This window comes from Ursus americanus, chromosome 4 (assembly GCF_024610735.1).
Source record: "Ursus americanus isolate L20-20 chromosome 4, mUrsAme1.1.p, whole genome shotgun sequence".
Classification (NCBI taxonomy): domain Eukaryota; kingdom Metazoa; phylum Chordata; class Mammalia; order Carnivora; family Ursidae; genus Ursus; species Ursus americanus.
In genome coordinates this window covers 43,188,339-43,213,041 of record NC_142130.1, presented here as the reverse complement: position 1 = coordinate 43,213,041, position 24,703 = coordinate 43,188,339, and the positions used below count along the sequence as shown (strand labels likewise).

The 24,703-nt window shown below is 41.4% G+C and overlaps 1 protein-coding gene across 1 annotated transcript in view; it reads left to right on the top strand.

Annotated features, from left to right (window-relative positions):
- The window catches only part of SIDT1 (SID1 transmembrane family member 1), a 90,907-nt gene that overhangs the window by 16,670 nt on the left and 49,534 nt on the right, over positions 1–24,703 (top strand). The window contains exons 2-4 of the mRNA XM_045785163.2: positions 11,732–11,853; positions 12,987–13,157; positions 23,075–23,120. Coding sequence (XP_045641119.2) covers positions 11,732–11,853; positions 12,987–13,157; positions 23,075–23,120 — 339 coding nt within the window. The remainder of the gene's footprint in view (positions 1–11,731; positions 11,854–12,986; positions 13,158–23,074; positions 23,121–24,703) is intronic.

The window sequence follows — 24,703 nt, the reverse complement described above, 5'->3', positions numbered from 1 at the left end:
ATAATTTTCTAGTGCCTTCCCAGCTTCAGAGCATTAATTAAGTAGGCCTCAGAATAGCTCCAAAAGAAACTTGCCTGCAGTGCAATCACTCAGCATATAAATAAAATCTAAGGAGGGGATCCTTGAATTCTGCCTCAAACCATAAAATAATTCTTTTTCTCTCTTCAAGCCCCTCCACTTGTACTCCAGAGTGAAGGAATTGTGAGGAGAGGGAATATAGGTGGGAGAGAGGGAAAAAAGACAGGAAAGGTAAAGGAGAAAAGGAATCAGGCACAGGAGATGAGCAGACCCCCATACCTGAGGGATGAGGAACCAACATGGCAGCTGGCTGTCTCCCAGGAACCAAGCCTGGACATGTCTAAAGCCAGAGGAAGGTCATGGGATGGAGGAACTAATGCAAAATCTGTGAGAAACTCTGGGGAGACAGAAGATGGTGAGAGGCATTTGAAGTGAGAGGCAAATGGCAGCCCACAATTTAAGAGGCCACTGGTGAGGAATAGGTTAGAGGAGAGCTTTTTTGCCTCCTTCAGAGGTTGTCCACCCCTAGGGGGCTTTCCTTCCAGCCCCTCTTTCTACTCTGGACCCTCCTCACATTTAGAACCTCCCTGCTGGGGTTCTCACTACTACCCCAGGTAGCTGATAACCCCAGGAGTTCAAGCTCACAGGAGAAAATAACATATCTGCAGAATGAAGCTACATGAGAGAAATCAAACTGGACAGCTTTTCCCAGATGTAGCCCAACTAATAATCAGGAAGAATAAGACTTTAAAATGAGCAAAGTGAATATCGTGGAAGAGATATGGCTTTGTTAAAATGAAGCAGGTTACAGTTATAAAGATGAGCCAACTGAAAATCTCAGAGTTAAAAATAACACTGTTTACATAAAGACCTCGGCAATGGTTTGGATGTTAGAATGAACAGTGCATTAGAGAACTGGAGGATCTACCTAAAGAGATGTAGGGTATCAACAGAAAAATTAAAAAATTGGGAGGGCAGACCCGGCTATGATGTCAACATAATAGCGGGCCCACAAAAAGAAAACAAATGGGGAGAAAGAAATATTTGTAGAAATAATGCTGAAGAATTAAGAATAGCCACTTCCCCAACATCCTGGGGGTGCTTTCTCAGGGCTTGTTGAAAGCTACAAGCTTAGCTGGACTATCTTCACTCATATAATAACAATAACTATTTGTAGTGTATGTACTAAGTGTCAGATACATGCTGGATTCCAAATATGGATAAAATCCTCCAAGAGAGAGACAAAACAAATGCATGGAACAATGACCAAATATTATAAAACATGAAAAAATCATGTAATTGAGTATAAAATTGGGTAGGGCAGTCCATAAGTTTTATGACTGTTCAATGATGAGATCATGTTAAGTTAGGGTCTTCAGGATAGACTTGACTTGACACCTGTTCTTGTGAAGAAAATATGTAGGACAGCATTTCCCAAAGTGTGTTCTATGGAACACTTAACTTGTTTTGTAGAATAGTCTTGGTTTTGCATGTGAAAGGCTTTCCAAGTGTGGTGGAACTCGGCCCTGTTTTGACTGCCTAACATTTGAGCTCCATTCCCACATGTTTGGGGGAATTCCTCATTTTAGGAGTCTTCACTGGAGCTAGAGCTCCAGCGTGGACAGACGTAGAAGAGCAGCACTGCTTACACACGCGTACACAGACCCACACTAACCCAAATTTGGGCATGGCACGTGGCCTCGGTGCTACCAATCACATCTGCCCTTCCCAGACTTTGATTTCGGAGCCAGTGATGTAGAGAAGCAGCTGTTAGCAGCAACAGAGGCAACACTGGTTTCGAGCGATGGCCATGGCAATGGGGCGATGGCACTTAAAACCCTCCAGAGGCCTTCTGTTGCCCTTAGAGTAAAGCCCCAACCTCTTTCATGTGACTTTAAGGCTCTTCAGGACCTATAATGGTCCTTCACACACCTTCAACTTCAGCCAAACTGATTTTCTCTTAATTCTTCAAACTTCCTTCTTGCCTTGTGTCTCATTTCTCCTCCTTTTCTCCCTCTCTCCCTCCTTCCCTATGTCTGCTACATGTTCCTTTTGTCTGGACATTCCTCTTGTTCTGTCCTGCGTTTTTTTGGTTCATTTGTAGTCATCCTTTGGGAAAATACTCACCCTGAAAATCGATGTCATGCACTGCCACAGGAACTTAACTATTACTGCAATTCCTTGTTTAATTGGCATTCCGTGGGCAAACCTGTGATCTCTGTGAAGGCAGACTGTGTCCACACAGCTTAGTAATGTAGCTCTTGTGCCAGAACAATGCCTGGCACCGGACAGGGAGTCAAATATTTAGTGAGTGAACAAAGTTCATCGCAAAGTAGCTGGACTCTAGACTGCATTTTGTTCTATACTCCTGGCCTGCCGATTATTACACCTCTCTTAAATGTTTTCCCCTGTTTTTATTGGAACAGAAATGTTTAATATAAAACTTGAATCATAAACCTAAAGAGGAATGTTTATATGGATATATTTGTGTATATGATGAAATTTAGGAGTTGAGGTATGTAAAGCATGCTTCTTAGAAAAGTGTTTTGAATGCAAAATGCTGAGTATCTAAAAGTATAGGGAGTAAATAGTTCCCAAGGGATAAACTGCTCTTTTCACTGAGACGAATGAGTTGTTCCAGGAAAGCCGTAAGACACGCTGTGAAAGGAAATTAATATCCCATATGAGATGAACTATATAACCTTCTCCTTTGCCAGGGGAGTTTGGAAGACAGTCAACACCTGATTGATGGGTGAATGTGTGGGAGTGGAAAAGCACCGCCCAACCCAAAGCGCAGGTGGGACAGCTCTGCCTTCCGGTCTGCCTGGTGCTCTGCGGGTCACAGAGTACTGTTACCTATAGTCGGGGGGGGGGTGCGTTGCAGATAGTCTGGGTGTTACTGTTTCCATTCCACAGCTGAGGAAACTGAGGTTCAGAGAATTTCAGTGATTTGTTCAAGGTCACCCAGGTAGTGTAGTGTTAATGCGAGACATCAAATCTAGGTCTACAGATTTTTCTTCGTTATGATATAAATTTACAGAAGGTGGTTTTCTAAGGCCGAATCAGGCAGAAGGAATTTTTTTCATTTTTTTAAAGATGTTATTTATTGATTGATTTGAGAGAGTGAGAGAGAGCAAGAGAGTACAAGCAAGGGGAGTGGCAGAGGGAGGGGGAGAAGCAGGCCACCCCCAAAGCAGGGAGCCCAATGTGGGGCTTGATCCCAGGACTCTGGGATCATGACGTGAGCCAAAGGCAAACACTTAACTAGCTGAGACACCCAGGCGCCCCTTTTAAAAATTTTTTTTTAAGATTTTATATATTTATTTGCCAGAGAGAGAGAGAGAGAGCAAGAGAGCATGAGAGTACAAGCAGGAGGAGCCACAGGCAGAGGGAGAAGCGCTCCCCACTGAGCAGGGAGCCTGATGCAGGGCTCAATCTCAGGACCCCTGGGATCATGACCTGAGCTGAAGGCAGACGGTTAACCAGCTGAGCCACCCAGGCATCCCAGGCAGAGGGAATTTTAAACAGGCACATCAATAACCATAGGAATTATTTTAATGCTTATTTCTTTAAAAAAAAAAAAGGTATAACCTCTGGTTGAACTAACTCCATTCCTTATGGTAGTTATGAAAATTTGGGGATGAATGCTTCATTTACTAGGACTTTCTAGCCTCTAATAAGAAAGGGATTAAGAACTGCAAGGCCCCTTTGCTCAGGGACACCTGTTTTCCTATCATTGTCACATACTGGGCCCTCCCAGCAGGACTGCTTCACACAGCATGAAGGGTCTTGGCACGTGGGTACAAATTGGAGATAAGCTGATGGTCTGGGAGAGGTTCAGAGTCTTGGAGAATGACTTTATTGCTTAAAAATCCTACAAATCTAATGTTGTTTGGGTTGATTTATGTTCCCCCAAAATATATGTTGGAGTCCTAATCCCTGGAATCTATCACTGTGGCCTTATTTGGAAGTAGAGTCTTTGCAGCTGTAATCAAGCTAAGATGAGGTCATTAAGGTGGGCCCTAATCCGGTGTGACTGAAGTCCTTATAAGAAGAGGGAAATTTGGATACAGACATGCACAGAAAGGAGATCAGAGTTTGAAACAGAGACACACAGAGAGAACACCATGTGACAACAAGCAGAGATAGGAGTGATACAGTTGTAAGCCAAGGAGCACTAAACACTGATGGTTACCACCAAAAACTAAGAAGAGGCAAGAAGGACTCTATCCAGAATTTCAGAAGGAGTGTGGCCTGGCCAACATCTTGATTTCAGACTTGCAGCCTCCAAAACTGTGAAAGAATACATTTCTGTTATTTCAAGCCACCCAGTTTGTGGCACTCTATTAGGGTAGCCCTAGGAAACTAGTACATCTAATATGGAATCTAGGCTGGCATCTTACTGTTGGGTGAAGTACTACCTTCATCTGGGCCCTTGACCGTATTTCTTTTCCAGGTTAGATGAGTGGAGACGTGAGCCATGTTAATTAGACCAAAGACAATGCAAAGTTCTGCTGGCTGAGAGAGAGAGGGAGAGAGAGATTGTAGTCGATGAAGTTAGCATAAACAGGTTAAGCACCAAAATAAAGATAGACTATAGCAAAATAAACCAGGAGAACAGTAAGAGTGCTTTAGAAACTGAGTGTTTGCCACATCCCTGAACAACAAAAAGACTACATAAAATGAGGGTTGTCACGCAGAAATGGGCAAAACACAAAGGCCAGTGCATCATGGCTTCCTTTTTAGTATTATAATGTAATATTTTACGTATATAACAAGTGTAGAAAATAACGTAACAAATACCTATGTACCCACAACTCAGCTTAAGAAACAAAAAGACAATTAGAATTCCCTATTTGCCCCCACCCTATGCCATGGATGGCCACATGAACTTGAATGTTAATACAATTCTTTATTTAATTGGCACATCATGTGCAAACCTGTGATCTCAGCGAGGGCAGACGATGTCCACGTAGCTTAGTAATGTAGCTCCTATGCCAGAACAATGCCTGGCACAGGACAGGGAGTCAAATATTTAGTGAATGAACAAAGTTCATTCTTAAGTAGCTAGAATCTAGACTGTCCTGGGATGTCCTTCATTCCCCAAAGTAGCCATTTTGGGGAGACAGTTTTTCTTGGGTCCCTTGATTTCTGCACAGCTTATAGGAAGACAGTGACCGAATTTTTTTCTAACACTATTGTTTCAAGGATATTTATATAGCAAACAGCCTCAAATGATAGAGACCACGTCCATCTGTGGAGCAAAGGTAAGGCAGGTTTACTGCCCATTATAAAAGATGCGTGTTCCCTAAGCTCGTGGTTCCTCTTCTGTCTTGCAACCCACTGTACGTATGTGGGCAGCCTTCTGGGCCCATTCATATCACCTTCATGGTACTCGGCAGCAAGAGGAAGTGATGCAGACATGCGGATGCTCATGCTGCTTGCTGTGACACGAGGAATAAAGTCCTTTGTCCCTAACCCAGGAGTCTGCCTTCCATCAGGATCAGTGAAACTGTGGCAACTGGGGTAAAGTCTCAGATCCTTCAAAGCTTTTGAAAACAATTATCTGCAGCTTGGTGTTTATCGCTTCTGTGTATGTATATTTTACTACAGATGGATGATAGGTAGACGGATGATAGCTAGCTAGACAGTTTTGTTTTGCTTGTTTACAAAGTGTATGTAAATGAGATCCTGCTGTATGTAGCCTTCAGTAACCTGCTCTTTTTCTCCATTTATCTTCTTCAGAGTGATCTGTATCGGTCCATGTTGTAGCTTATTCCTTTCATTCTTGTTCATCATTCCCGGTGTGTATGTAAGAGAGTTCTTGTGTATAAACTCAGTGGAAATGCTTAGTGGAATGTAAGGTGAGCTCATTTCAGCTTTAGTAGAGCTCGCCAACCTGCCCTCTGAAGTGGTTGTGCTAAACAGCAAAGCGATATGCAGGAGCTCCTTTTTCTCCGCATCCTTGCAAATGTGGCACTGCCGTCCTTCTGAGACCTTTCTGATGAGTGTAAAGAGCTGAACATCTGTTCCCATGTTCTTTGGTCATTCTTCATCTCTGCAGTTGCTCTTTATATGCTTTACCTATTTTTCTATTGGGTTGTGTTTTTCTATGAGTTTAAGGACTCTTTACCTATTCAAGACATTAATATTTTGTCTGTTATATATGTACAAATAACACCTCATATTCTAGGGCTTGTCTCTGTCCTTCATTCATGGTGTTTATATAGTTTCTTGATCTCACAGTGAAGTTGTAGGAGAAGCCTATATCCATAGTGGTGTTCAGCAGAGTCAGGGATTCACAATAGTGGTGACAGCATGATCTGACCAAGCATTGTGTGCAGAGTGGGATGCAAGAAGCTTGGTTTCCAGTCATGCTTCTGCCAGAGCTGAGTATCCTTGGGGAAGGCGTGTCACCTCTGTGTCTTAGGCGCCTCATAGGTAAATAGAACCTTTGGACTAGGTGATCTTCTTGAGCACCTTCCCAGATATAATACGTTTCTCTAATGAGTCAGAGTCATGTGCACCAGGCAGGCAATGACAGGAACTATGTGGACAAGTCCAACTTAACTATAGTCTGGGGAATGACTGACCAACTTCTGTGCTGTTTTGCTTGACCCACCCACATGGGTGGCCGCTTTGTCCTCTGTGTACCCACAGCCCTTGCTCACGTTGCTACCACAATATCATCACATGACACTGTTGGAGATAACATCATTAGTCTCTCTGACTAGCTCGTGAGTTCCTCAAGGACAGGGTTGCCTTTAGTATACCTGCAGCACCTCTCATAGCTCTTAACTCAGTGAATGTTTGATGCATGATAGAGGGAGCATGAAAGGGTAGCAAGAAAGGGTAGAAAGAGGGAGGGAAGGAAGAGAAGACCAAATAACCTAAACACTGCCGAGATATACACCTAGTGAATATAACACAGTTATTGAAACAGTGCACATTAGGAAAAGCAAATACTATTTTAGCTATTTTACAGACAGACTCAATTTTTCAAATCACACGGGAAAACAGTGCTGTGCTTAATAATGGAAGCCAATAATCTCTGATTTATAGTCTGATGTTCCAACTAATAGAGCCTACAGCCTCATTAATTTAGCAAAACCAAACCGGATTTTAAATTAAACTCATTTTCATCTTCTTTATGCAACAGAATTATATTACTTATGATTTTGAACTTTTTCCTACTGACACATTCTAAAAGATTAAAAAGGGAATCTCGAAGCTTTAAGACCTTTCATACTTGTGATCTATATAATATCAGAAATGGGAGTACTTAAATAATTCTTCTCTCTTAGCTATAACGCAACTCCTTGTTTGTAATAAACATAGAAAGAAAATAAGATGTGTACAGCAGTCCCCCCTTATCCGTGGTTTCACATTCCACAATCTCAGTTACCCGTGAACAACCACAGTCCAGAAGCAGATGACCCTTCTTCTGACATATGGTCAGAAGGTCAATAGTAGCCTAGTACTATGTCACAATGCCTACATCTCCCACCTTGCTTCATCTCATCACGTAGGCATTTTAGCCTCTCACATCATCACAGCAAGAAGGGTGAGTACAGTACGATATTTTGAGAGAGAGAGAGAGACTACATTCAATAACTTCTATTATACTATATTGTTATATTGTTCTATTTTATTATTAGGTATTGTTATTAATCTCTTACTATGCCTAATGTATAAATTAAACTTTATCATAGGTATGTATGTGTGGGGAAAATACGGTATATATAGGGTTTGGTACTATCTGCAGTTTCGGGCAACCATTGGTGGTCTTGGAATATACCCTCCCACCCAATGGGTAAGGGCAGGGGACTATGAAGTGTTCATGACAACAGGAAGAAGCCACAGGAGGGAAAATCTTGGCTCTTGGGAATGGTCTGTTACAAGGTGTCACGATCTATCGGGCATGGTCAATACACTGTCCTTCATTAGTTTTGCCTTTACAGGGCTTACTTCACTGCAGCAAATGTAATCCAATTTTCTCAGTTGTACATTAGCCTCTGAAAAAGCAAAGCAAAATTTGAACAGGACTCTTTATCTTTTCCCGGGGGCAATGCATTATCTATTTGTGTCAAAAAACTGCCCAGTGTCTTCTGTCTCCTACTCGAATATATTTTTCTGCAATTTATTATGTCAGTATCTCTGAGTTTGTTTTTATTATAATTAGTAAGACCATTATTACATAATACAAACGTAAATGGATTATAAGAGCCAGACAAGGAATAAAATTAGGTGTGGCAATGAGCAGTGGGTGGGGTAAGATGGTGGCGATATATCTGTTCTCCCTACAGATCTCCTTCCTACTAGCCCAGTTTCAGCCCCATAAGACACCAGCTTCCAGACATACTCTTGACATTTGGTGGTGTCATGGTTGTGACTTCATAATAACGGGCAGTTGGCAAGTTGCTGACAAACGGGGTCATCCACTAGATGGTTTGGTTGGAACAGTACTTCCCAAAGCTCAGGCTCCAATCCGTGTGCACCAGAACCCCGCAGCATGCCCGGTAAGCATGCGTATCTTTAGGTTCTAGTCTTGATCTGCTGAATCAGAAATGCTAGCGGTGGGTTTGAGGGATTCGAATGCCAAAAAGCACACTAACATTTGAGAATCACTGTCTTAAAGCATGAAAAAAAAATGGAGGGAAATCCCCTCTGACACTCAGTACTTCAGAGGCAGGAGGAAGCTGCATTCCCAGGTAACGAAAAGACAGCAGACAAGCTAAAGAGGAAGCTTGCCTCGGGTTCTACCTCAGCTCTGACTACTGCAGAGTGAAGCCAGACTAAAAGCGTGTTCTAGAACCACGTGCTGCAGAATGCTGGTGAGTGTTCGGATTATGAACTGCGAAAGTGAGCTTGTTTCTGAGCTGATGCACTTTATCAACACTAGGGACACCGAAGATGAAGTTTACAGCTCCCTAAAAGAGCCAGGCAGGTAAACAGTTAAAATACTGTATGAGTCACAACAAGATACCACATCACACCCACTAGGACAGTAATAATCAAGAAGACAGCAACAAGGGTTGACGAGGATGTGGAGAAATTGAAACCCCCATATAGTACCAGTAATGTAAATTGCTAGAACATAAAATGATGACTCTCTTTAGAAAACATTTTGGCAGTTCCTCAAAAAGTTAAACATAGAGTTACTGTGTCCTGCAATAATTCTACTCTTAGGTATACACTCAAAAGAATTAAAAACATAGTCACACAAAACTTGTATATAAATGTTCATAGCAGCCAAAGAGTGGCAACAACCAAAATGTCCAGAAACTGAAGAATACATAAACAAATGTGATGTGTGCATACAATGGAATATTATTTAGCAATAAAAAGAAATGAAGCTACGACATGGAAGAATCTTGAAAACATTTTGCTAAGTGAATAAGCCAAATACAAAAGGGCGTATGTTATTCCATTTATATGAGATGTCCAGAATAGGCAAATTCATAGAGACAAAAATTAGATTACTGGTCACCAGGGATTAAGGGAAGGAGGGAATGAGGAATGACTGCTAATGGTTACAGGGCTTCTTTTTGGAGTGATGAAAATATTCTGGAATTAGATGGTGGTGATGGTTGTACAGCTCTGTGAATGTACTAAAAACTACTGAATTGTACCCTTTAAGAGTGAGTTGTGTGGTGTGTGAATTATATCTCTATTTTATTTTATTTTATTTTATTTTATTTTATTTAAGATTTTATTCATTTGTTTGTCAGAGAGAGAGAGCGCACACAAGCAGAGGGAACGACAGGCAGAGGGAGAAGCAGGCTCCTCACTGGGCAAGGAAAAGCCCGATGCGGGACTTGATCCCAAGACCCTGGGATCATGACCTGAGCCAAAGACAGACACTTAACTGACTGAGCCACCCAGGTGTCCCTATATCTGTATTTTAAAGAGCAATGGAAGAAGTGTCCAAGAGAAAAATAATAAATCGGACTACATGAAAAAAGTGCTTTGTGGTTACCTCTAGGAAAAACTCACTTCCATTTTCTTCTACTCATACTCAACACTTCTGATACCAGATGTGTGGGTTTTCTACACATCAAGTAATTCTGTGACACCAGCTGGGTGTCCTGCAGTTCAGTTCTGTTCTACCTGGTTTTAGCATCAGATCTCATATGTTAAGGGCTCGGTCCCACAAGACTGCTCACCCCCCACTTAAGATACCAATCGCAAGTCCAGGTATTAGGGTAAATCTGAAAATTCCCAGAGCCACTGAAGGCCTTGCCCTATAGGACAATGCCCAGATGAAATTGACATCTGAGGGGGATAGCGCTGGGGATAAGAAGACTGGATCAGGTCCTATCAATGAGGAGAGGAACCATGAGAACATTGAGAACATCACTGTGGGCGGAGGGGAAGGTCTGGATTCAGACAATACGAAGAACACAGAAGCAGCAGAGCTCAATGACCTGTTGACTGAGAAGGCTAAAGAAGTAGGAATCATGGATGACTCTCGGCTAATGGTTCTCATTAGATGAAGTGGCTTCCGGGTGAGGCTGTTCAACAAGCAAGGAAATTCAGAAGAAATTAAAGTTAAGAGGGAAGAGTGACAGATTCCATTTCTGACAGAGTTTGAGGTACTGGTGGAACATCCAGAACTTAGGGAAAAGTTCTGCACAAGAGGTAGGGTGCTGGCGATTATCAGCTAGCTGAAGCCTAATTTCCATGGAAACATGTAGAGTTTAGGCACAAGAAAATGTTCGCTTCATGAACAAGAGCTTCTTAGCAAACTAATAAATTACTCTTGGATTGTTTCAACGTTAAAAAAAGCAAAGTGGTTTAATGAAGAATGATATGAGAAGCAAATAATAATTATATGATATCCATGTGGTTCTGTTTCCTCTCAGTTTCCGTTTTGAACATGTGTAGATCTTCCAGGGTTTAACTGCAAGATTTTCTTGTTTCGTTTCTTCTCCCTCATAAAGAAGCTTTCAAGAGAATACTAGGTTTTAATACAGCAGGAGGGGGAATATCATGTGCAAGATCAAGTTTTACATTTTCTTTCTGACCATGTCTTTTTTTGTTTTGTTCTTTTCCACGTAGTCTATGGTATTATACAAAGTGAAGGAAAACACCAGAACCATCTAGATCCAGGGCCACGGTTCAATTTTCTGTCTTTAAAACAGCCATGATAGTGTTAAATCCTTGGGGCCGTGTATTCAGAAGGAGCCGTGGAGCTGCTAGGCTAGAAAAGCATTTTGTGTCAGGGACTGATTTATGCCTTGGAGCAGGGCAAGGAGAAGAATACTCAGCCCCTATGGTATCTGTTGCTAGGGGAGCATCAGGCCATCTGCGAGTCTTTAATAAAACATGGCAATAACATTTTGGTTTGAAGCACGAAACGATTTTCCAAACCAAAATGAAACTTTGTCAGCAACTGAGGAGCTTGTAAGTCTTTTCTTTTTTTTTTAAGATATTTGTATCTGTAGCATTCATATTCAAATAAGAAGAGACATCAATATCTTTCTTTTTTTGTTCTGGGCTTATTCTCAAAACCTTGTATTGACTGCCCAATTCGAACTCCTCAGCCTGCCATTTGAAGCCTCCAGAATCTGGTTTCCCTGAAGATCATGTCAGGTGGCAGCTATGGTGTGTGTGTGTGTGTGTGTGTGTGTGTGTGTGTGTGTGTGTGCGCACGCACGCATGTATGTGCATGTGCGATTTGCCTTACCCCTCTCTCTGCCCTGGCTCACAGGTGAATGCTGTGCGGGTGTATGTGAATAGTTCCTCCGAGAACCTCGACTACCCAGTCCTCGTCGTGGTTCGTCAGCAGAAAGGGGTGCTGTCCTGGCAGGTTCCTCTGCTCTTCCAAGGACTGTAAGTGAATCTTCTAAAAACTTCACTACATTTTTTTTTCTTTCAATGACCTAGACCTCAACTGGTGTTTTCCCTAGTAAAACGAGAAGTCAGACTTTTGGAATGTTGACATGATATGCATTCAAAATGCCAATAGTGGTTATAGCACATAGCCCAAACTGTCCAAGTCTGTTCAGTTTCCATCTCTGTTTTTTTTTTAAGTGCATTGGGCATGGAGCCCACTATGGGGCTTGAACTCACAACCCTGAGATCAAGACCTGAGCTGAGATAAAGAGTCAGATGCTTAACTGACTGAGCCACACAGGGACCCTGACTCTTTGAATTCAGATAAACATTCTACCTAGATGTGTAGCACCTGAAGAACTTTTAGCATTTTAATTCTATCCGGAATATTCTGTAGCTCCTGCTTAGTGGATCACCCACTGAGGACAGGGCTAGGTTCAGCAGTCAATGTAAGTGAGTAACACCTCCATTCTTCAAAATGCCCAGAGTGTGCATTCTTCATTCTATAGCATTTAAGCACTACTAAGTGCTAGAAACTAGGGATACAGCAGTAGGGGGAAAGGAAAACAGAATCCCTGCCCTCATGAAGTTTATACTTTTGCAGCGGAAACTGCATAAGGTACTCTTGCACTACTAAGAAAAAAACCAGAAGGCATTCAGACATAGGTACATAGTATGCGGTAACTCATTTTTAGCGGCTGAGTAATTTGAGGATTGAAATAGTAATTCTCATAAGGTTATTTGGCTCTGGGTTTTTTTTTTTTTAATGTTCCATTTAGCAAAAGCTCAAAGAGTAGAAATATGAAATCAACTGGTTGTTTTATATCAACACAGTTTCCCCTTCAAAATTCAGTATTTTTTTCTTCATTGAGTTAGGAAGATGGTTTAATGTAATGTAGACACAATCAAAGCGAAGTGGCCAGCACTGAAGAGTCCTCGAGTCCCCGTTATTACATCACACAAGCCACAGACTAAATCACTAGCAGTAGGTCCGGTCTGAAATTTAAAACACAAGCACTTGAAAACAAATTTGGAGAGAAATGAAATCAGATCAGCTTTTTTCCTTGCTCGTTCACGGAGCCTCTCGTGAGGCTTGTTCTTGCTTGTTTTTCCCTCCACGGCTGCTACAGATACCAGAGGAGTTACAGCTACCAGGAAGTAAGTCGCACTTTGTGTCCCTCAGAAGCCACCAATGAAACAGGACCTCTGGAGCAACTGATATTTGTAGACGTCGCATCCATGGCTCCACTGGGCGCCCAGTACAAACTGCTGGTTACCAGGATCAAGCATTTCCAGCTACAGTAAGCAGGATGTCTCATGGCCTTTTTCTATTCATTCGTCTGCTCTTCCTGTGCTTGGGCATGCTCAGTCCAGTTTCCTTTCTTCCAAGTCAGGACTCAAGAAGGAAATTAGCTACTTGGCCTCTTGTCTTAGCACCTTCTGACCCTTCCTGCTCACAGCTGGACAGCAGGACTGTAATCTGTGCAATAGGGAAGCAGTAGGGACTGGCGCAGAGGGGAACAGTGCCTGACCTTAGAGGTGTGTCTGTTTTCAGGGGTTTTGTGAGGACCCTGCCCACCTGTAGTCCAAGTGAGAGGCCCTAGGTGATTGGGTACTTCTGTATTATGCGTCAGTGCCACTCTCCTGAGTTCTGTTTTTCTTCTGAGGAAGACCTTAGCTATCTTTCTTGCCCTTATTGCTATTCCAGTTTTCTCCTTCCAGGTTAAGCATGTATACAGGTAGAAAATAGTGTCATGTGGCTTTGTCTTTTGTGGGACAACTAATGACTCTTTCCTCCTTCTCTTGCACTACCATCTTTTGAAACAAAATCAGTTGGGATACACCATCTCAAATTGTTCATATTAGACATACATATAATAAATTCCATTGAGGGAATGGTCTCCAAGGGAATCTGTTCTTTTCCAGAGGTTACTCTTGTAAAATATTGCATATATTTGTGTGAAAATTTAAACAGAAAGGTCATTCCTTAATAAGGCCAGAAAGTTCAGAAACTTTCTGTCCCACTCTCTTCTAAGATCAAAGCTTCTCAAGAGTTCAGACCACCTCATCCTCTCTCAGTGTTTTAAATAAATTTCAAAAGAAAATATCATCAAATTGGTTTATTAAAATTAGAATTTATACTCATCAAAATGTATCAGTAAGAGAATAAAAGAACAAGCCATAGACTAAAAGACAACACACATAACTATAAAGGGTTCATAGCAGAATTTATAAAGAAGTCCTACAAATCAGTAAGAAAAAAACGGGTAAGCTCTTGGCTGCTGTCCCCATTATCACCCACACTTCTGTGGCTCTGGCTTCTTGTAGGCAAGAATCTCGGCACCTATGAGTCTAGGTACTGCTGAGGGTGGAGACTGGCCCCCAGATGTGCACAAGTTTGTGTACCCAAGTCTGTGTGCCCATAGGTCCAGACTCAGCTTCCCTGGAACAAATAGGTTTTCTGAGGAAAAAAGTGAGGAGATCTCAGGAACAAAAATTGAGAAAACAATCCTGTGACCTAGACCTCTCACTAGAACTTTGGTACAGAGAGTGAAGAGTTTCAGAAAGGGAATCAATGTTTATATTTACCCAATGAAAAAAAATATTTATATATATAATATAAATAAACTCCAATATGCCAAGAAAAAGTCTAAGAATGTCAGTGGGATTTAGAAAAAAAGGAAACTATGTGTTGCTTTAAAGAGTACAAGCCTACATAAAAAATATATAGATGTAAATAAAAGGACAGTGGAAGAACTATACTAATACTGGCCAAAAGAAAGTTGATGTAGTATATATATCATATTATACAAGATATACCTTAATGCAAGAAGCATTATTAGAGATAGAGGGACAGTTCATATTTCTAAAAGTGTCATTCACCTGAAAACAAATATAAATTCTAAATTCGTATGCACCTACTAACATCACTTCATAATATACAAAGCAAAAATTTCAGAATGAAAGAAGAATTGGACTAACTCGCAGTCTTTGTGGAGATTTCTCTATAGCTAATGGAATAAATAGACCAAAACATACATATATATATATATATATATATATATATATATATATATATATATATATATATATATAGTAATTAGATAAAACGGGCATTGGTGAACTATGGCCCACAGACTGGTCACTGGGTTTTTTAACTCAAGTTTTATAGGAATACAGCCCTTCTCATTCATTTACCTATTGTCTCTGGCTGCTTTCATACTACAATGGCAACGGTGAGTAGTTGGTATGAAGACATTGTGGCCTATAAGCCCAAAATATTTACTCCCTGGCCCTTGAAGAGAGAAAGAGCAGATGAACCTGATCAACAAGCTTGAGCTAATTAATGTGTTTAGGAAACTGTGTCTCAAAACGATAGAATGCCTAATCTTTTCAAGTACACATGTGACATTTACCAAAATTGCCAAGTTCTAATGCATATCTTGATAAATTTAAAAGAACTGAAATCCTGTGTATGGAATTGAGATAGAAATCAACTACAGAATGATGTCTATACAATCCCCACAATGTTTGGAAATTAAGTAGTCTACCTCTAAATAACTTATGAGTCAAAAAAGTAATTACCATGAAAATTAGAAAATATTCTGAACAAATGATAATGAAAATATGATATATCCAAGCTTCTGGGATTCAACTAAGCACTGCTTAGAGGAAAATGCATAGCTTCAAATGTGTATGTTAGAAAGGAAGACTGGCTAAAAATCAATGTGGTAAGTGTCCATTTCAAGAAGTTAGAAAGTAAAACTCAAAGAAAGTGAAAGAAAGTAATGAAATAAGAGCATAAAACAATGAAATAGAGAACAAATCAACAATGGACAAAATCAACCAAGCCACAAGTGAATTATTTGAAATAACTAGTAGTATTTTTATGCCTGTTTTTTAAAAAATAAATAAGGCAAGCCCATTGGAAAAAAAATAGGCAAGAGGTTTGAACATACACTTTACCAAAGAAGGTATCCAAAATGATCCCCCAAACACAATCTTACTAGCTATCAGAAACACAAATTAAAACTATAATGAGATTTCACTACACCTACCAGTTTCTATAATTTGAAAAGACTGACAATGCGATTTCACTCCTACTTATTATAAACCCAACTCCTAAATATATAATTGTTCTATTCACCTGATGGAATACTACACAACAATAAAAAAGAACTATTGCTGTACCTGGCAACAGGGTTAAATCCCACAAACACAGTGTTAAGCAAAAGAAGCCAGACAAAAGAAACATATAACTGATTCCATTTATATAAAGTTTCAAAACAGGCAAAACTATTCTGTAATGTAACAAGTTAGGATAGTGATAACTTTGGAGAGGAAAGAGGAAGTGTATGGCTATTTACCCGGTGAATTCATTCAGATATATACTTATGACTTGCATTTTTTTCTATATTTTTGTTATACTTCAATAGAAAGATTAATTTTTTAAAAATCAGAATATTTAAAAATAGAATATATTTCTTTTTGCAGCTTATTTTTCTGATCAGAATGTTTCGTTCTATTATAAAGCTCACCTTAAATTTTCTAAAGTAGTTTATAAAGAAGTCTATAGCCAGTGGAGTTGCTAATAGGACTCCACTGTTTATCTTGGTCTTCTCTGCAGCTCTTGATAATGTATACCCATACAGATGATTGGACAGATGGATGAATGAATGTCTAGAAGGATGGAGAAATAGTCACAGCATTTTGTCCAAGTCCCTCTATTAATTTTGGTGTAGAAAAAAAGTGACACAATAATTTCAAGAGCAAAAAAATCCCTCACTCCCACCCCTGGGGGGAGAAAAGGCAGAAAAAGTTTCTCTGGTAGATAAAATCCACGCTGATCAATTAAGTGAGAGCTTCTAGGAGGGAGGTTTGAGCATTAAAATATATTTTTTTAAAGATTCCCAGGTGATTCTAAAGCGTAGCCAGAGTTGAGAACCACTACCTCTAAGCAATTTCTAAATATGGTGCTTACATTTAATTATTTTAATACTTAAATCTATTTATGATGTTAAACAATATGGGGATTCGTGGGGATACATTTGCAGGAGGTGGCAGCACGGTACTTGAACAGAGTGCAGTTTGAACTTCGGAGAAACCTCACATTTACTGATTGGTCTCTATGTCTTTGACCTGTCACTGTCACCTGGTGGCAGTGTACTTGAATTCTAGGGCTGGTTTTCCTGAGAGGCTAATTAGACCCTTTGGAGGACTGAATTCTGTGAAACTGAAATCATAAGGTCACAACTCTGTGCAAGTGTTAATGAATGATATGCATGCTGTTGGAACTGCAAATCTATTCCCTCACATTGTTTTCTGTTTCTACCTCTTACAATGTGACTTGACCTCAGCAACCAGACATCAGAGCATTTCAAAATGCACACAGTTACTAGGGCTTTGATGAGAATAAGATAAGTCTGAGAAGAGATGGTAACTGAAATATATATGCATCTCTTCCTCCTTGGCTCTGGATTGTCCCACACCAACCTTACTGGTGACCCAGAAATCCAGAGGATGATGGTAACGGGCAAGAGTTGGGGATTGTGGTGAGATCTGAAGTCTAGGTATTGAGAGAAACACTGAAAAATCAACTCCAAAGTCCTAACATTGCAGTTTCTGTTGTATGTTTTTGAGTGGCAGACTAGAAGGTATACGAAACATGTTTCAGGATTTTTTTTTTCTAGAATCATAAATTTTAAGAATGAAAGGAACTTTGGAAATTGAATCCACTCACTTCATTTTTACAGATGAGCAAACTGATGCCCAGAGAGGTTAAGTGACTTATCTAAACCCACAGCTAAGAAAGGGTAAAGTCAGGACTAGATTCTACTTCTAACTACCAGTTCTGAGCTCTTCCCACTATAATATGCTATTTCTACTTTGTGTTTAAAACTGTCCTCCGAATTTTTATGTTGCCCTAAATATGTTTCTCAATTCCATGAAAATTTATTTCAATCAAGTCTTAAAAATAATATTCTGCCTTAAAGCATTACTCCCTGCCACCTAACTATCCCTTACCCACCTACACACACACACACACACACACACACACACACACACAGCTTAGCCATCACTCATTTTCCCAATTCCAGTGACCTAGTGTTGTGTGAAGTGAAGCATGAAGTTGCAGGCAGGGAAGAGCCCGAGGCTGTAGGGGCAGGCAGGCAGCTGATCATGGGGTGGGAGGAGTTGGGAAGGGGTGTGAAGAAAGTTAGGTAGTTGCCTAAGTTGTAATAGTTGTGTGGAGGATTGGAAGGGGACAACAGTGGAGGCAGAGAAATTAGAAGGCTTGATGCAGTGGTCAAGATAATAATGAGAAGGGGGCGCCTGGGTGGCACAGCGGTTAAGCGTCTGCCTTTGGCTCAGGGCGTGATCCCAGTGTTATGGGATCGAGCCCCACATCAGGCTCCTCTGCTATGAGCCTGCTTCTTCCTCTCCCACTCCCCCTACTTGTGTTCCCTCTCTCGCTGGCTGTCTCTATCTCTGTCGAATAAATAAATAAAATCTTTTAAAAAAAAAGATAATAATGAGAAGAATTGAAGAATTTAGAGATGAAATTAACAAAACTTGATTGGCTATGAGGAGTTAGGGAAATGGGAGAGTCAAAGATGGCCTCCTCCATTGTAGATGGTGGAGCCACTAAGAAAATGAGAATGTTGAGGAAAGAAGAGATGGTAAGTTCACTTTGGGACATGTTGAACTTGAAGTACAGATGTTGGGCAGAATGCTGAATACACAGCAGCATGATGCTCAGAAGAAAGGTCTGGGTGACAGATAACAGACTGAGTAGACGTGCTTCAGGGAGGCTGGTCCACACAGTGCTTGAGGTGGAATAACAGGAGAGAGCACAGAGAAACAGGTAGTAGTATCCGACCCTTGATCTTTGAGATCTTGTATGCTGTGCTAAGGAGATGTTGTTGTTGTTGTTGTTGTTGTTGTTTTAAGATTTTATTTTTTATTTATTTTAGAGAGAGAGTGCACGCAAGCAGGGGGAGGAGCAGAGGGAGAGGGAGAGAAAAAACCCCAAGCAGACTCCATACTGAGCATGGAGCCCCACACGGTGCTCAGTCTTACAACCCCAAGATCATGACCAGAGCCAAAATCAAGAGTCAGATGTTTAGCTGACTGAGCCACCCACGTGCCCCTGTGCTATGGAGTTTACACTCCACCTTTCAGGTTATGGGAGCCCCTAAAGCTTTTAAGCAACAGAATAAAATAAACATATCTGATTTTTGAGATGAATTTAGTAGTCACATGGAAGATGAATTGGAGAGAGGAGAGGGTAGAGACAAGCAAATGAAAAGCTATTTGAATAGAGAAGAATAATGATTAGGAACTGAACATATTATAGCAGCAACAAAGGTGTAAGGGAGACAAAGAGTCAAGTAATATACATAGAGACAATCCACAAATTCAAAAAATACATGTGGCAGAATAAAAAACACAGTCCTATATGAGTACTTGCAGGCTTCGACCCTCCTCCAGCCTTCTAAGTGGGGATTTGAGTCTTTGTTCTGAGAGACTTTTGAGTGAGATTGCTCAGCTACCATGCTGTGAAAAGTAATAGATTTTTTGAGGAAATGGGTGAGTGAAGAGGCTTTTAGACCATTTTGCCATGTGTCGTACTATGTAATCACCTGTTGGTATTTGGGGATAGGCTACAATAACGATTTCCATTACTTTCCTAGTTTTTTTCTTACTGAACGCTATGCTGGGCAAAGATGGTACTCCAGGTGGGTCAGGTACATCCGGGTTACTTATACACTGACAGAGTCAGTGAGACTTTGTGATCAATCAGATGTGGAAGTTGATAAAAAGGGAGTCCACGATGACTCCAGCAATGATGTCAGAAGTCTGGTGGGGTTTACTAGCAAAGAGCCATAGGGGGTCGGGATCAGGAAAATGACAGCACATTCCATTTTGATCATGTGGAGTCTGAGGTGTGTGAGGGACAGCCAAGTGCAGAAGCCCAGCAGACGATCATGGCAGAGCCCTGGGCTGGACATGGACACTTGAGATTCACTGATATTTTTGGTGAGTTTTGTGGCAATCGAATATATATGTGATTTTTATGGCAATAAAAAATATATATCATGTACGCGGCTAAGGAAAGTGAGAAGGTCAAGAATAGCAGGTGACTTTCTTATGTAAGGGATGGTCTGAGAAACAGGAACTATCAAAAGACGCTGAGTAGATATAGCAGATGTGTGGGAGAAAACCCAGGAAAGCAGGTGTCACAGAGCCCAAGGGGGGAAAGAGTTTCCAGACAGAGGGAATGGTCGTCGGGGTCAGATGTCCCAGAGAGGTAAAGTTAAGGATCAAATCACCGGATTTAGCAGTTAGGAGGTGACTGTTACCGGCTGCAAAGGCAACTTCAGGGAGATGGTGTAGAAAGAATCCTGACAGCAGCGGGGAGAGGAAAGGATGAATGAGGGATGAAAGCAGAACGCAATTGTAAGAAGCTGGTCTGTGAAGGAGGGGGGAGGATAGAGAATGACGTCAAAGGAGGGAAATACAGGCAAAGGGAAGGCATTTTGTTGGGGTGGGATTTTTTGGTTATTTATTTTGAAAGTGGTTGATATTGGTGTATAAAATGTATAGGACCGTTGAAGTTTGTAGACGGAGAGCCCCAGAGAAGGAAAGAAGGGACGGGATGTAGCACATGCCTGCGGAGTAATACTCAGACCGGAGCGATGGGGTGGAAGGTTGCACAGGACCAGAGCGTTGCTGGAAGGGTTGGGGTGAGCGAAGGGAGTCCATAACAGATGGCAGGAAGGAGAGAACAGGGAATGCTATTCCGAAGTCCATAGTCCAAGTGAATAATAGGGCGTAATTTCCTTCAACAAACAAAGAGTGGATTTTGCGCACACACTGGGCTCTGTGCCAGGGGCTGGCTACCACAGGAAGAAGAAGATGCGGGGGACCATCATCTTCTCTGGTACTCACCCCAGAACGACTTAGCTTTTGCCCCTGCCTCTCTTCCCACCCCCCTTTCCTTGTTCTTCCGTTTTCTTACTCTCCTGTATGGGTTTCTCCTCTCTCTTCCTCTTCTTCTCACGTCTCCCCTATCTGTACATTCACCCCTCTGGAGGCCATCTGGTCCTTTTCCCTTCCCCTCTTCCTCAAATTAAGCAAAACGAGGGAACAAAGTCAGCTTTGAGTTTTTCTTATTTATGGAATAATCATTTGTTTCCTGTGCTTCATTTGTTTAAACAAATAGGTTGGAAATTTCCTGCTGTTTCTCTAAAGGTGTGCAGGAGTCTCAGTTAGCTTTGTTCTGTAGCTTCAGCACTCTGGGTGAAATCAACCTTGCCCGACCTGTGGCAGGGCCCTCGGGAAGGAAGCAAAATGTTTCATCTGCAACAGACTCAATGTGTACTTTGCGTACACGGTTGACTCTGTGAGAAAGAGAGGGCTTAAATGTGATCGTCTTAAAGAAAATGATGGTTTTGAAGTTTCTGTGTATTATACCGGTAGAGAAAATGTAAAGAAGAAGGAACAAAAATCATATTGATGCCTATACTTTCAGTATTACCACTGGAATTCAAATGATAGAGGAGTGTACAAAAGAAATTTCTGGCCAAAGAAAACTGGTTGCATCTGGAAATCTCCTGCTGTCTGTTGCTAGCCAAGAAAATCAGTGTCTTTTTCTTTCCCCTGACCTGGCAACTGAACAGAACTGAGGCCCTGTGTTGCCCTAGTAACAGCAGATGACGCGACACTGCTGTGAGGGAGCCACCGGGCCACACAGAGCACGGGGTCCTGACTCTGGCCGGGGAATCTCGGGAGTCAACACACAACTGGGCTTGACACTGACTTTGGCTTCTTGAGCCGACTTCGGGCCACAAGTTTTCAAACTGTGCTTCAACAGAAGCAATCCTTGACACGGATCATTTCTGTTGGGAGTAGCTACATAAAAAATTGCACCCGTTGCTAAATTCTGCGCCCAGTCTGCCAACAGCCTAAAATTGTTGGTCATTAAATTTAGAAATAGCGCTTGAGTTTGATGACTTCTAAACGACGCCTCCAATTATAAACTTGTTAAATGTTTTGACAATGTCCTTCATAAAGGAATCTTCAGTAAAGTTTTTAAAAAACTGTTTTAACGTTTATGAAAGGAAAATTCGCAGTGGAGAGAAAGACTCTTTACAGAGCAGCAAGGGATGAAGCTGGGAAGGGACCCCAGGACAAGCTCAAGTTCAGGTTCCCTGAAATGCAGGCCAGATTGGAGGGGTGGGGGCAGGATATTCCCCAGCTGCCAGCTTCAAGAATGCAGTGGGCTTGTGTGAGCGATCTTCGCAGCTCAAGATGAAGCAGGAGCCAGAAAGTGCAGAAGGCTAACAACAGCCCTTACAAAACTATAGAGAAGGCCAATTTGTCTTTGTGTTTTCCAGCTTCTTAACCTGTTTCACATGTGTTCAGGCCACGCAGCACTTTCTGCTACAAGTGCATGCTTCCCACGTGCTCCTCACACTCTCCTTTCCTCGGTGCTGGATTGCTGCTGTCCTTCACAGAAGAACAAAAAGAGCTAATAAAATAGTTCACAGTAAACTACTAACTGGAGAGAAAACCGCTTCATTATATTCTTCTGGTGGTATTGGCATTTTAGAGGATGGCCTTAGAAGGCAATGTGTAACCTGAAGAGGACAGTCTTGGACAGGGACTTTAGCTGGTGTGGCAGGCAACTGGAGAAGTGCTTGGGGGCCAGAAGAGTATGTTTCTAGCCCCAGGGCCCCTCCTATGGTGATGATGTATTCACCACATTTAACATAATGATCTTTTGCCATGGATACATCCAAATTATTTTGAAGTGCTACCTACATTATCCAAAAAGACCTCAAGCCTTCTTTTCCTCTCTCTTTCAGCCCACTTCTGACACCTAAACTCTGCACTTGATTGCAAAACCTTAAGAGAATCCAAAGGCAAAAGTGTCTGCAAAAGCAAAGTAGTTACTTTTATAGGTCTGACGTCATGGGTACAGAAAGACATAAAATTGATCCCTCCCCAATTTGATCATTCTTGAGAATTGAAACCAAATCTTCATGTAGTTTACTTTGTCAGTTTGATGGGACCAGAACTCCTTTCACAAAGGGTCAGGCTTTCCTTGCATCGACTTTAGGATGGTTTTCTTTCACATAAATCATTTTTGCTTTTGCTAACTTAGCTTCTCTCTCACTTTTCCCCCTTTCCCTCTCCCACTTACATTTCTCAGGACAAATGTTGCCTTTCACTTCACTGCCAGCCCCTCTCAACCTCAGGTAAGTGAAGGGTTCCAAGGTTATCGTGATCCTACCTGTTGACCATACCTCCCAAAAAGCTATGGGAATGGGTAGAGTCAGCATGTGGTGTTGCCCTAGGCTTTTCACAACTTGAGATATATTTGCATTTTTGGCATGTTGTTCATATTACTGGGATTTTAGACACAACATTTAATCTTATCACTTTAATTGGTGTGAAATGGGAGGCATGACATCTGTTGGCAGATGTTCCTTGGCTCATCTTTTAGCAAATTGTGTGCCTGTTATGCACCAAGGAGAGTATTAGACTGTACTAGGTGCTGGAAATAGGAGGTGAGGAAGAAAGAGGTGCAGCTTCTGCCCTCGTGGACCTTGTAATCAGAATGGGTGCTGGGGGGGGGGGCAGGGAGTGAAGGGTCAAACTCAATACAGGTATGCAAATAATTAATTGACCTAGAAATGCAATAAGAATAAGACAGACTTTGATTTCTACAGTGTTATGGGTAAAATAAATTAGTTATTCCTGTCATAAAGAGAGGATGTCATAAAGAATGCTGACATGAGAAGAACTAGATATTTGTTCTGTGCTCTCCATTAAACCATAATCGTAAATGGAATAAATACTTGAAAACTTTGATTTAAGCTGCTTTTCTGTTGACTCTTCTAGCTCCCTTCCCTCTTTCTTTCATAGCTTCTGAAAGAGTGAAGTCTATGCAATAGCCAGTTTATAACAGATTTTTTTAATGTCCTGATATTTTTTGTAAATCTTTTGCAGGCTGTAATACAGCTTAGGTCATACATGGCTACCTAATTTTTTGGTTTTTTTTTATGCTAAAACTGGGATTGACATAATATAGGGAAACTTGTGTAAATCTATTTTTTTATTATGATATGTTAGTCGCCATACTGTACATCCTCAGTTTTTGATGTAGTGTTCCATGATTCATTGTTTGCGTATAACACCCAGTGCTCCATGCAATATGTGCCCTCCTTAATACCCATCACCAGCCTATCCCAGTCCCTCACCCCCTGCCCCTCCAAAGCCCTCAGTTTGTTTCCCAGAGTCCATAGTCTCTTGTGGTTCATTCCCCCTTCTGTTTACCCCCCCTTCATTCTTCCCTTCCTTCTCCTACCGATCTCCCTGCTATTCCTTATGTTCCACAAATGAGTGAAACCATATGATAATTGTCTTTCTTTGCTATTACAAGCATTTTTGTGCTGGTAAATATTTAATAACCAGTTCCCAGAGAGAAACTCCTGATTTGTAGCATTTGCCCATTTCTGTGGTGAAAATACCTCTATAATGGCCAATCTCAAGCGGCCAACATGATGTCTTTGGATACAGAGTTGGGAAGAGATGTGCACAATCAGTTCTCCAAACCTGTATGAGCCAACTCCCACACATCTTTAGAGAGCTACATCAGTGAAAGCCCCCACCGTGCATAAATACTGCCACCCAGTGACTAAAGAGGACTACAGGGCCACAATCTATTGCCCTCAACATTTCCCGGCCACTTAATTCATGAAATAATTGAAATCAGAGAGGAAGACAAACCCTAAGAGACTCTTAACTCTAGGAAACAAACTGAGGGTTGCTGGAGGGG